This window comes from Mchenga conophoros, linkage group LG10, assembly GCF_057382185.1.
Source record: "Mchenga conophoros isolate Kocher_MC1m ecotype Shallow Benthic linkage group LG10, M_conophoros_male_GT1.1, whole genome shotgun sequence".
In the NCBI taxonomy this organism is placed as follows: Eukaryota; Metazoa; Chordata; class Actinopteri; order Cichliformes; family Cichlidae; genus Mchenga; species Mchenga conophoros.
The window spans coordinates 26,118,297-26,132,300 of NC_140535.1; the positions used below are offsets into that span (position 1 = coordinate 26,118,297).

Genomic DNA, 14,004 nt, shown 5'->3' on the forward strand with positions numbered 1-14,004 from the left:
ATGAAAGCGATGAATCAAGTGTGTTAGTTCTTTTTCGGATCATTTCAGAGGGAAAGGGCCATAATCAAAGGCAAGGTCAGAAAAGAGCCGACTCTCTGTCCAGCACTCATCACAGGAGAAGAAAGAGAAAACATGTTGTGCTTCTGGTGCCTGTTTCAGAAATTCAGGGATTTCTAAAGCTAATGAGATTTTAAAAATCTTTAAATGTAATTGAATTTATACATCATGCACTTAATAAAAGAATTAAGTGAATGCCAAGTGTAATTTTATTTTAATAATCACTTCCAGATTTCAACATTTCTGTCTCAAAGTAATCTCCTTTTTCCAAATTAGCCAAAAATAAATAAACAGATATCTAAAACACAGGGAAAACTAAGGTGAGCTGTCTCTGATGCACTACTATATGTAGTTCATTCTGAAAATAAAATCAGCGAAAGAGTGGCACTGCCACTCTATTAAAAGGTGTTATCATTTTTATTAGATCAATCACTTGACAAGAGTGTAATTTATCACATGGTTATAAAAAGAAAAAGTTAAAAAAAAAAAGTAAAAAAAAAACAGATGACAGACTGAAAACCTGTTTTATGACTTCTGGTACTTTTAGTAATTTGAATCTAAATAGGTTATTAAGTTTGAGTGCTTCAGGTACATCAATCTTTTTAATTGACAGTTTGCCCTTTCTAAAGCCATTTGGCGTCAAGCGAGTTTTGACTTTGAAGCCGATTATCTATTTGCCGTACTTGAGCAGACAAACTGACTTTCCCTTGTGTACGTTAGACATTTGTGGTTTCCGTGGTAATTTTATAGCGGGGTCTTTGTGAAATGGATAGCTGAAGTGAGCTCAGACTAATCTTAGAAGTGCTGCAGTGAAAACAGAATTAAAGTTATCATAAAAAAGGTGAAAGAATGAAAATCTCTTTATAGGGTTTTGGTTTAAACATTGTTGTGTCCCTTTTACTGGTATGTAACAGTTATCAATTCACTTCAGAGTGTGGCATTTTATAATCCCATTGTTATTCTAATGTTATTATACAAATACACATTTTTTTTTAGCCAATATGTATTAAATCATCAGCTGAGAAGAAAGAAAGAAGTGGGGAGAACAAAAAACCCCATCCAGACATTTATTATCCTTTTTTTTCCTGCCCTGAAATCACCTTTGCCGTCTGTCAAAAAAGTCAAATCCTTTACCACACACTTTTGAGTATCAAGCCAGAAGCAAGCTGCAGCCTCCTTCAAGCTGCATCAAAGAGAATATCTGGGTACCCTCAGATAGCCGAGTGGTAAACTCCTTCACCTGTACAACTCTGTTTGCCACAACAGGTATACAGTAGTTTGAGCCATTAAACATTCTCCCTTGATTTTCCCCACTGCCCGAGGAAAAAATAAGATAAAAATTTAATTAAAAACATAAAACCAAAGGAGAGTTGAGAGTTGACCTCTCTCCTTGAAAAAAGTCAACTTTTTCTCTGAAGCTCATAGAAACTTCTGATGTTACAAGATACAATTGTACCCCCAAACATAAAACAACAAAACTTTTTAAAGAGTACAAAGGTAAAATCTCATTAAAGTCATGACAAATTTCAGGTAAGTGACTGAAACAGGCAACTGCAGATGAACTGGGAAACTCTAGTAAAAGTCTCATAAATAAAATGAAAAAAAAAAAATCTGTTTAATTATTTGGTTTCTTTTGTGTGTGTGTGTGTGTGTCAGTGTGTGTTTGCGTGTGTTTTTCTCCACTTTAGCTTAAAGTAACGTGTAATTGTAGCAGCGGATGCCATTGGTTATGCATGCAGACCTATTAAAAGCTTAATGCATAAACAAAATGAGCTCTGTAAGTGGAAGGCAGTAAGGAAAGGTCAGTTATTTTTTCCCTTTCCAAAGTGAAGAGCTTTGGACCAGCTCTGCGGAGAAAATCACAGTCATGCAAATATGACGAGACGAAAGCTGGCATAACTACTTGCTATATTTGACACTGTGACTTTGACCCTAGCCCTGGGCTGAAAGAAATAGGCTTTCACAGCTGAGCTTTTAGGTTTATCATATTTGAAAGCAAATTCACCCCCCCCACCCCCCCACCCCCCATACCCCCACCCTATTCTGTGAAAAAAAAAAAAAGTCAGTGGCTTAAAACATTGCTCTGGGGTCCCCAGAGATCCATTTGTGTCTTACTCACTCTCTGAGTGGGGGGGGGGGCGTATGAGCACATTTGCAGCTTCATCTTTTTTTTTTCTCTATTCATTTTTATTTGAAAGACACATATTACTATTATCGTACTTCTGTATAATATTGTTGTCTTATCCTATTGTCATTAACCGTTGAGGACTGGGGTAGTTGCCGAGTGAAATCCTGACAGAAATGGAGGAAAATGGTCAATTGTGTCTCATTCTGCAGCTGGAGATGCGACGCAGAGCTTCAAACCAGAACAGGATGTGTTGCTGTTTTCAAGCGTTATTGATCAACGCCAGGGATGCTTCTTTCCAGTGCTCTGTACAAATAGTGATTATGAATAATGGCTGTAGCACACCACTGAGAGACGTGCCTTCTAATGTTTTCTTTGTATGTCATGTGCAATATTGACTTCACATGTACAGACAACACATGATTCCCATAACATCTGACCGATTTCCACAATTTTCCATCTCCTGCTGGGTTGCATTCAGACATCAAGTTTAAGCTTAATGTGCCAACTGAACGCCCCTAATGTGGATTAGCTATGCATGGTAATGTCTGGAAGGAATCCTTGCCTCCCTAATGTGATATTCCTGAAAGTGCTGCCATGTTTGTGTGAGTTATTGTGCGTCTGTGTTTCTGTGCTGCGTTGACATGAAATCATGCGCTCAAAAATAACTATAGCTTTGCTTTCTATTTTAACATTAGCGCCCCGAGGGAGTATAAAACATGCTTAATACTAGTCTGACCTGGAAAACTGGGAAAAAAGAGGCTATGCCACCAGGTTTGCAGCCCCGTTACCTTTAAATCGAAGTCATAATAAAGTGAGTGGGCTGCCTTTGGATAATAATACAGACTGTTCATGCTGAGAGTGCGATTTTGCTAATGAGAGATAGTCAAGAGTGAAGATTTAAACGATTTACAATAGGGAACCAGTGATCCCAGGTAACCTTGTGGTGATTTGTGAGTGCATGGATATGTAGTGAGGAGAAAGAAGGAACAGACTGAGTCAGTGCATGTGCACATAATGCATAAACGTCTATGGAAAAATGTTTGGATGGCCATTTTCATAATCTAATTGAATGCATATAAAATTTAGAATTATGAAAGGATTTGCTGCAAAATAAACCTGTTAATGATATGTTTGCACTGCTCAACACTGGTTTCCTTCTGACTCAAAACTCAGTTAAAGTTCCACAATTAGATTGATCATCAAATTAGTTTTTAGGGTGCAATTATAAATGATTTAGAGGCCAGTCTTTGTGATTAGGGCCAACTGCCTAATAAGTAAGCTGACTTGTAGTGAAAGGAGCATGATTAACCAAGTCGACCAGACAGAAGAGATGAATAAGCACCTGATGAAAATGCCTACTGTCCTTGTCCCAGTGTAAGTGCATCGCTATTGTTTCCCAGAAAAACTCGACCCCGAGCCACAGCCTTCAGCGCCAAACTACAGATGATTTCGTCCTTTCATCTCAACTGAATCGGTGGCTGACAGAAACCGGCACAATTTTCACAGTGATTGATGTTTGTGACTGGAACTTGACAGCTGGCAACATGCTACAAAACAGTTGCTTTGCTTGTCAATGCGACGATTTTTGTTTAAATGTTTCAACATCAAACCAAAGTTAAAACCTAAGCGTAGCCTTCAGACTGTTCATATGTACCCCTCACGGGTATTAGAATATCATTTGAGGGCAATTTTCACTTGCAAAAGGGATCAAACATGTGCCATACACAGTGATGTAGTGAGACATCAAAGATACAGAGGCTGTGAAACAGTGTTTTTGTTGTTGTGTAAGCAGTGGAAAACAATGGAAATTACACAAAAAAGCCAGGTGAAAAGAAAAAAATAATATGCCCATGTAATAATTTCACTTGATTTCACTTAATCTCAACAGACTTTAAAAGCCAACAGCAGTGGAGCTAAAATCATCATAATTGCTTGCTTCTTCCAATTTAAGTGTGAAGGGACAAGAAAGCAAAGTACGACAAATGTTCAGTTGTTGGCAGCAATAATGAACACAAGCGTCTTTAAGGGTTAATTCAGCTTTTAAAGTGGGGTCGTCCAAAGTACTTATTCCTTATCGGCGTATTACCTTCAATAAATGGCAGCTGAAGTGCCGACCGTCATTTAATGAATTGCCGTGAAAGCTAAGCAATGCACTGGTGAGGATGGGGTCAGCAGGAAAATGTATTATTCATACATGTATATCTCTCTCTATATATATATATATCTAAAACAGAGGCTTTCAGTTATAAATGTATATTCCAGTCCAAGTCTCTGAGTCTGTATTATTGTGAGACTTTGTTGATGATGATAACGTAGACCAGAGTTTTCACACTGGAAGTGTTGTGGCAACCAGAGACCACAGAAAGGACTTTGAGCAAAATAACCACTGAATATGGGGAAGTGGGTGTGCCTGGAGAGAGTTAATTAAAATTAAAAAAAAAAACCCAACAACTTATATTCTCTATTCATTGCGTAAGGTGTAATATTTAATTTTGATGTTTATGGCAGCTAATGAAAATCAGAAATCTAGTATCTCTCATCATTAGGGTATTTCCTAAAATTAATCAAAAGAGGCTCTGGTCAGGTAACTTGGTAGCAGTTTCAGCACTGTGAGCAGGCCTTAAGTCATCCTGGAAAAGGGAAATCTGCAGCAGATGGAAGCATGAAGTAGTCTAAAATATCCTGGTAGATTTCCGCGTTGACTTTGGACTTGATAAAACACAGCGGACCAACACTAGCTGATGACATGGCAAACCAAATCACCACAGACTGTGGGAAATTCAGCCTGGACTTCGATTCTGTGCCTCTGCTGACTCTAGGACCTAGAAAGACAGAATTTACTTTCATGCGATAAGAGGACTTTGGACCATTGATCAAAAGTTCTTTTCCTCCCTTTTCCTCCTTCTCTATGGATTAGTGTCGTAATATTAGGGACAGTTGAGGCCACTTTCCTGATGATGTTAGTGCACCTCGGTCCAGTCCTTGTGAAGCGCCACATGTTCTTAATTTGAATCTTCTTGGAAAGCCATCTCTGCTGCTTGGGCACCTTTTCCTATCACAATTTATCCTTGCTCTCAACTTTCATTTAATATGCTTCGATCCAGCGCTCTGCAAAGAGCCAGCCTTTTCAGCAGTGACCTTCTGTGGCTTGTGGAGGGTATCGTCATCTGGACCCAAATCAGTTGTCATTGTTGTTGCGTGTACTGAACAAGTCGACAATACCATGGTATTTAACCCTATAGATTACATTTAACTCATTTACTGAAACTGAAAATAAAATATTCTAATAATTTGAGATACCAGATTTTTGTTTTTGATGTGTTCTAATAATGATCTTTAAAACTAAAATAAAATAAAACGACAACATATTTCACTTAATGTGCAATGAACTTGAAATAAAAAAAAGTTTTTCACAATATTTTCATATGCAATAATACATAGTAACCTGTTAATTTAAACTATTTTTTTCCTTTTATCTATGCACTGCTAAAATCCTGACATAAGTTAAAAACAGCAGGTGGGCGTTTCGGCTATATTGACATGAGAAATGATCACTCAGTGTGAAGAGAGAGATGCCTGATCAGCTGCACTTCCTTTAACTGAGTGAGCGCAGGCTAAGAGAGTTGTAGGAAGTAGCAGCACAGCTGGATTGAAAGCTTCAGAGAGTTACCAAAGCTAAAAAACTAGCTTTGTGCTGAGGCGAGTTGGAAACAAAGATGTGCGGTTCTTTGAGCTGAAACCTGGAAGGCACAGCGCTGCGACATGGGAGGCTCATTAACTTGTTCACACATTCTATAACATGGGACTGTTAAGTTTCCAAACTCACACGCATCACACATCTTCAATTAATATGAAAACTATGAATGACTTTATATAGAAATGTTTTTGTAACTACTTAATCAAAGTGTATTTAACACAAGGTGTTACAGAGTATCACATAACATTTTGACTCATTAAACACCCACATTAATTTTTATATCAAATACACTTTTTGTGACCTTCTTATTTGTTACTTTGGATAAGGCAAATTATTGCAAAAAACAAAGAACCCACTGTTCCAAAGGTACACACAAAACCTAATACTTTAAGACTTTTTAAGCAACAACAGATGGTGAAATATGTGAAAAAGACTGACGTAAAATTGAAATATCCCTGAAAAACAAATACATGCAGCAAGCTGTTAGTTTGTTTGTTATCAAACTTTGGGGGGAAAATAATTTTGACAAACAGCTGCAGTATCACAGCATGGGCACACATATGTCCTCTATATCTTCTTCATCCTAAATGCCTTTGTAATTTATTTTGATTAATTATAATAGAATATCCAAGTTAAATAGACTTTTTTTTTTTATAAATATAACTTCAAATATATAACTTCAGTCATTTTTTTAACAGTGTGTGGCAGCCCTCTGCAGTGTCAGTGTAGCAGTGTAGCACTAAATCTGTACCTTTAAAGAAACAGTCCTTGCTGTGTACCACATAGATCCGTCTTCTTTCCAGGCAGGCAGTGCGGTAAACCTCACAGTGGTTCTCATAGAATCTGCCGTCTGAGCCGCACACCGGCACAAAGGAGGGCCGGCATTTTTCCTGGCAAACGCACTCTGCGCGGCCAGTTTCTGCCATTAGCACACATTGTCGACCCCGTCCACAGTAGGTCCTCCGACAGGGGTCTCCATCCGGATCAGATAGGGCTGGAAGAGCAAGAGAGAAAAGGGCTTTTATATCAAGAAAGAAAGCCAGAGTGTATGCCTTCATAAAATCGTATGAGAGGGGGAAACTTAGGCAATTTTTACTTGCGTATATAAATCGAAAAGAGTTACAAGGGCAGAGATAGAGATCAGCTGAATTTACAAAAAGCAAAAATGAAATAGATTTGTCTCTCCAGCACAGACAGACAAAGACATGAGTATTGCTTTCTCATAGATTTTTGCTGCTTAAAAATAACATGGCCAAAATTCAAGGACAGTTCTCATGTAGTGTGAGATTCTGAGGAACTTAGATAATCAAATTTGTTTTCAAATAAAAGAATCAAAACAAAATAAAAAAAAAGACATTAATTCTCATTTAAAAAAAATTATTACATATGTGGTGCAGAATAAAACTAATCAAATAGGTATTAAGGAAAACACATTTGCATGGATCATACAGTAGGCACCAAAATTAGAAAAACCGTAAACCAATGACAAACACCTCCAAACGTGATGGCAATTATCACACGGTGCTAACGAGGATAAACCTTTTTTTAAACCCAGTCTAACTCTCTACAGCTCAAACTGCAGGCTGCCACCTCTCAGTAATCATTTGCACATACACAAGCACATGTGCATACAAACATACCAAGATGTGTTTGAGCATATAAGGGCACTGAAAATGTAAGTAGAGTTTCCACATTCTGCCTTAGCTATTTTGTTGCCTATTAACACAAATGCACTCACTACTCACCCTCTTCATTATAACAACTCCTTGTGTCATCTCCTGACCTACACACATGTGCAGGGACAAATGCACACAGCCATCACCACTGTAACCACTCACTGCCTAGGGCACCTTGCTTCTTCTTCTTCTCACTGATTTAATCTATCTGCACTTAAAGGAAGTCAAAAAGCTGCTGATTCAGCCAGATGCTCCACCTTGGATTGATGTTTCCTGACTCTGTGAGCCTGACCTCTGGCCCATGCTCCGTGGGGTTATTACAGTGAAAACGAGATTCTCTAAAAGGTACAAGCAAGGAATTTGCTGCCTCACAACCTCATCTGGCAAATGCCAGGGGAATATATTAAACATAAAAATGCCAGATCCCTCCTAGAGTTTACATGTTTTTTCATGCGGTCGTGAGAGCGCCCAATTAATTATAGGCAAACATGAAACTCTCCTACGCAAGCACCCACAGTGTTGAATTCATTGGCAGAGGCTTAACTTTAGGGTTTATCTGCAAGATGATAAAAATTCATTCTGTAGTTTTATTTGAAAATAAAAGCATTTTACAACAAAAATGAGTAAAACATTTGATATAGATGAGACTTGATTTTTTGAGTAATTAAGTAAATAAATAAAATTTATTTATAAACCACTTTTTAAAACAAGAAGCTATTAAAAAGTGCTTCACATGGGAATATAAAACAAACAAAACAACATATTACACATGAACATTACCCAAATGCCTTTCTAAACAGATGTGTTTTAAGCCATGTTTTAAAAGAAGCCACAGAGTCAATGGTGTGTAGCGGGGGAAGTAAACTATTCCACCGTATTGGAGCTAGGGTTTGAAAAGCATGATCCCCTTTCATTTTCAAATGGGTCCGTGGAATAGTCAGAAGACCACTATCAGTGGATCTAAGGATTCGGTTTGGAGAGTAGGGCTGAAGAAGCTCAGTGATATAGGTGGGGGCCTCTCCTCGTAAAGACATAAATGTAAAAGTGAGGATTTTAAACTGATATCTGTACCCAACCGGAAGCCACTGCAAGGATTTTAACATGGGAGTGATATGGGAGAATTTATTACTTGGACCGCTTGAAAGCAATTTAAGGAAGCCTTAGACAGACAGGAAAAGAGTGTGTTACAATAACTAGGAGGAGATGAAGGCATGGACAAGCATCTCCATTTCACCTTTGGTGACAATAGTCCTAAGTTTAGCAATATTTCTTAAATGAAAAAAGCAGGAGCGGGTCAGAGACTTGATATGAGCATCAAAAGACAGAGATTGAGGAGTCCCGCAGCCATTACAGGCCTACGGCGGGCGTTTTTATCAGTTAAATCACTGTTCTAAGCGCTCACAAAAATGAAGTTTTGGCGTTAAAGCAAAGCTTTAAAAGCCCTAATTGATCCTGCTGTTTCTCCTATTAAAATTGCAAGCATTTTGTGCCTCTTGTTTACCTTTGAAGTCAACAAGCTCTCTTATTTGCCATGGAAACCAGGGCAAACAATAAACGACATGTGTTCATGCAGTTTTGAGGTTGAGTCAGGGATGCTGAGAAGGGGTCAACTTTATTATCCCTCTCTTGAATAAGGCTAAAAACCATACTGGCTTAACTTAAAAGAACCCAGTCCACGCTCTTATATTCAAACTGCTGAAAAGAGAAATTGAATTTGCCTCCAGTATAATCATATCTCAACTCTCAGCATATTCAATAATAGAGGTAATACGCTGTTGTCGGAGGACAAAAGTCCCTTAATTGCATTAAGGAGATTTGGGGGCCAATGCACAGAGGAACACAAGCTCACACACACACACAAACACATACATTAACACACCGGCACCCTCCTACTCACTTTTAGGTGTTAGTATGTAAACAAACATACACTCTATAGTCACTGTCTAATATCCAGCTTCTGTGCTTGCAAACACTGGAACATGGTCAAATACGAACACACACAAATGCTGCTGAAATTACTAAACCTTATGTGAACAAAAATAATGATTAACAGAACAAATAAATCACAGTAACTACTGTGATAGTAGCAGTTTAGGATTTTGAAATGTGTGACCACCTTTTTCTGTCCATTTGACATATTCTTGTCTAAACCTGGAATCAATTAATAGAAAATAACTGGTGGAGTAATCAGTAATAAGCATATTCGATATTGGCAGTTAAGCACAGCCCACAGGTAGGTGCAGCCTGACCTGACATTACTTTGACTACTTCTTTATCATAATTAAGTATTGGGAATCAAACTAAGTCGCGTGCCAGGTAACTACCCCGATGGGAGTGTGAGGGGGATGGAGAGAGTGAAGAGAGACTCAATATCCAGTTTACTAATTGTTCTGCGTGTCTCGGCAAAGCATCTGTGCAAAATATCCCAGCTCCCCTGCGACCTTGCTGTTCATGTCAAGGTCGGGGACGATTACAAGATCGTTTGTATTCTCCAAGCATGAGAGATTAAATGCTTAGCAACAAACATCCAGTGGCTGTTATCCACTGGCGCTGGTTCTTCCTTCTTCATCTTCCCCTAGCTCTCTCCCCTTCCGTCCTCTTTCTTCTTTTCCCATTTTGTTCAGAGAACAGAGTACATGAACAGCTGCCGTTCAAACAACAGAAACAATAGTGCCCAAAAGTTACATTTACAATACGCAAGCTGTCTGACATTTAGCTAATTCGTAGCACTCGCATTCATCCTCACCATAAGTTCTTTTGTCTCACTCTCTTTTGGACCACGCTGGTTGCAATTGTGGCTTGCTTAAGAGGCTAAAAATGTCATTTGATAATCCTTCCTGTTTAAGCCGCTGGCACAGTACATATAAATGGCTCTTACAAGACGAAGCTTTTTTATGGTGCCAAGACAATACCATGCTGACCATACTGCTTCAAGCCTTTCTATCCTGTCACTGCAGTTTTTTGTTGATTATTCTTCATCCTCCTTTCCCTCCCCCCCTCTATTTCACTGCATGTGTATGTGTCTCTGTCTTTGTTTCCTCACTTTCTCTTTGTCAATATCTTTCTAAACTGGGCCTCAGAGAAACTGAAACCAGACATTGTCCACTATAATTACAGATTTCCTGTGCATGTTTTACGAGAAGCACTGCTGATAATTACATAGGAACATAAGCGACTGGGATGCGGTGGTAAGACTATTTTGGCTTATCTCCCTGACATTTTATGATAATCCAACATAAGTTTCCTCCTTTATTCCCCTTTTATGCAAGCCTAAGTGGATGAGAGCATAACTGGAAGCACAGCATGACTGACTGCCTTTTCATTTGTCGGGAAAAGCTACAATCTTGTCAGTCTCAGCCCTTACTGAATCATTTTGAAAAAGCTATTGGTAATTTGAATCCACAGTGAGGTATATAATGTGTGTGCAGAGCGCACTAGCATAAAGAACACAGCGAGTGCGCGCACACACACGCACACACACACACACACACACACACACACACACACACACACACACACACACACACACACAGAAAGAGAAAGTCAGAATATGTCACTTCACTCTGGAAGCAAAGTACTTCTGTCTAAGCCCTCGCTCTATTTAGCAACTAAAATATGCCTCAATTTATTTATACCTGAGGCTAGACTCTCAAGCTCTTTAAATTCCTTTAACATTTAAAGGCAATCACAACAAACTTTATTTTGTATTTAATCCAGCTCCACAGAGGCTAGTTTGTTGTTTTTTGATACTTTCTCCTTGGAGAGACAGAGGGACACTGTAAGAGCTTCTTAGTAATTAGACTAGAAGAATATTTGCCCTGCTGATGTGGGACTCACTGCCTGCAGCACTACAATGTCATAAACCACCTTGATCCATGGAAATATGCTGCAGTCACAAACCCATACAGACACAAAGAGTTTTCTCTTTTTTCCCTGCCAGCAGACAGCTTCCGTTTTGTGATCGAGCCACTAAAGTGCCGCCGTCTTTTTAATTCAAGTGTTACATGAGTGTAGCATACATGTGCATGTAAAGGGCATGTGGATGGAGCACTTGTTTATTTGAGTTGTGCCGTCCAGGAAATGTACAGTCACATCTGCTGATCCTACAGATCAATCTGTTTGCTCTGAAGCAGCTGTAGATAATTAAATATTGAGACGCGCCGTCAAACACTGTCTCCCCTGTTCTGCACAGTTGGACAAAGCTATTCTGACATGCACACCAAGCTGGAATATCAATGGACAGCAGCGGCCCTCGGTGTTAGGTGAGATACTCACAGATAAGCACAAACCTGTCAGTTTAACTGCACTGTACCAAAAATGATGTTTCTTGTTTTAGTACAGAAAGTAGAATGCAAACAAGCAGAGGGAAATTTTGTTTAGATTACATGGATATTCAAGGCGCATCTTTTGTTGCCTTCCTCCCCCATTAAGCTCTAAATTTGTCCTTTGGCCTAGGGGTAATACTACACTTGACAAGAGGACTGATTCATCCAGCTTCCACATCAGACTCCATAAAATTCTACAAGATCACAAATCTTATGGTAAAACAGAAATGAAATTAAAAAAAAAATAGACTGTCAAAAGGTTAAAAACAACCTATTTTTAAGATATGAAGTGTTTCCTGCGATTGGGTGTTGTCTTTACTGTCCCACCTTCAGTATTGATAATTTTAAATATTAGACACAGCACATGAAAAACCAACCACAGACACAGACTGAGAATCTCAGGTGAAGCATCTCCCAGAACTGTGTCTGAAAAGTGTAGTTTTTGAACAGGTTCTTGCGCATTAACTGAAAATAAATTTCGCCTCCACTCTGCACAGCCACACAAGCCTGGGGTTGAGATCTGGTCGATCAGCCAGGGAAATTTGTCCCCTTAGATATGTTAGCGACTCGTCCATCTTTAGCCTGTGGCAGCAACACAGTGTAGATGAGGTTGATCGACAGTTTCATTTAAACCTTGTGGTGTTTTTATCAGAACAAAAACTGTTTCATATCAAAAGGAGACATCAACAAACAATGAGGTCAAGAAAAAAAAAATAAATAAATACACTGAAAATCAAATAAATAAACAGAATAACAAGGACAAATGTCTAAAAAGAATAATTAATCTAAATGACCACTGTCTGCTTTAAGTAATCCATATTGTATTATTATGTCTTATTTATTTATAATAAGCATAAAGTCATCCAGGAACAAAACTGTTCATGACACCAAATGTCAGCAACAGCACTTTGATGCCTGAATATTCAGGCTGGATTTAAATATTGCCCCCAAAACTCAGCAGCAAGAGAGCATCCAAAATTAGACTAAGCCCCATTTTCCCAAACATGTTTTGAGGAAACAGCCTTTAATAGCACAGAAATTGGCAGACTTGCTCTCAGGTAATGATATAACATGTTAATCATCTCTTCAGACAATCAGGACTAAATCTCGATAAAACTCTAACAAATGCTGACATTAAACAGTAACAACTATGTAAATTCAAAGACAGATTATTACCAATAATTATTGCTGTAGTTTGTAAACAATATGGCAGATATTTTTTTTATCTAACTGCAAATGTCTAAATCTTGAGACATTTTTAGATAAAAGCTTTTTTTTTTGGTTTGTTTTACTACAAGAATGACATTACATGGTTGCAACAAGCGACTGACTTCAGTATTGATTAATCTTTTGACATTTTATTTCATATTGTCTCGTTTCATATAACTAAAAGTTCAAATAACCCAGTTTCAATTCACATGCGACAAGCTAATTAAAGGATCAAGCCTTCCTGTCTAGGCTGAATATCAGCTTTTGCTTCTCTATCTTTCTCACAGAGAAGAAGAATAGACAAAGGACAAATTTGCCCTAGTGATGGGAATCGTTTAAATCTATGTTGTTATTAATGTTGTAATTCCATTTCACGTTAGGCAAACATGGATCATTTTCATGGTAATCCTTCTAATAGCTGTTGAGATAATTCAGAAAGGACCAAAGACTGACACAGACTGAAAAACCCTCGTGTCTGAGACTGACAATGAAACAACTGCAGTAAAAACCTCTAATCGAAGTAACTTTCGATAATAATTACAGTTAATTTACACTCATTGTCAAAGCCATTGTTCTCTATTAAATGGTACAAATCTTCCATTACCTCCATGACCTCTTTCTAAATGGCAGGTTAGTCATTACCTTGGCGATCTCCACATTTGAAAGAGAGGTATGGCACTTGAACTTAAATGTTACACAGCAACAAAATGAGGCTTAAATGCATGTAGCCACCTCCCAAACGCAAAGACAGCATCACCATATGAACACAAAGAAAACTAGAGGCTACAATTATGACTAATGTGCCAGTTAAACAATATCATGTGGTTGCTATTTGAGTGCTAAAACTATAAATCTAAATCTATGAAGCTAGAAGTGGACGTTCATTAAAAGGCTTCTTTAAAGACCGGTTCC

At 38.3% G+C, this 14,004-nt stretch overlaps 1 protein-coding gene across 1 annotated transcript in view; it reads right to left on the reverse strand.

Moving 5' to 3' along the window:
* Window positions 1-14,004, reverse strand: part of fstl4 (follistatin-like 4) — a 208,906-nt gene that overhangs the window by 118,049 nt on the left and 76,853 nt on the right. Inside the window, exon 4 of the mRNA XM_085289588.1 lies at window positions 6,634-6,876. Coding sequence (XP_085145714.1) covers window positions 6,634-6,876 — 243 coding nt within the window. The remainder of the gene's footprint in view (window positions 1-6,633; window positions 6,877-14,004) is intronic.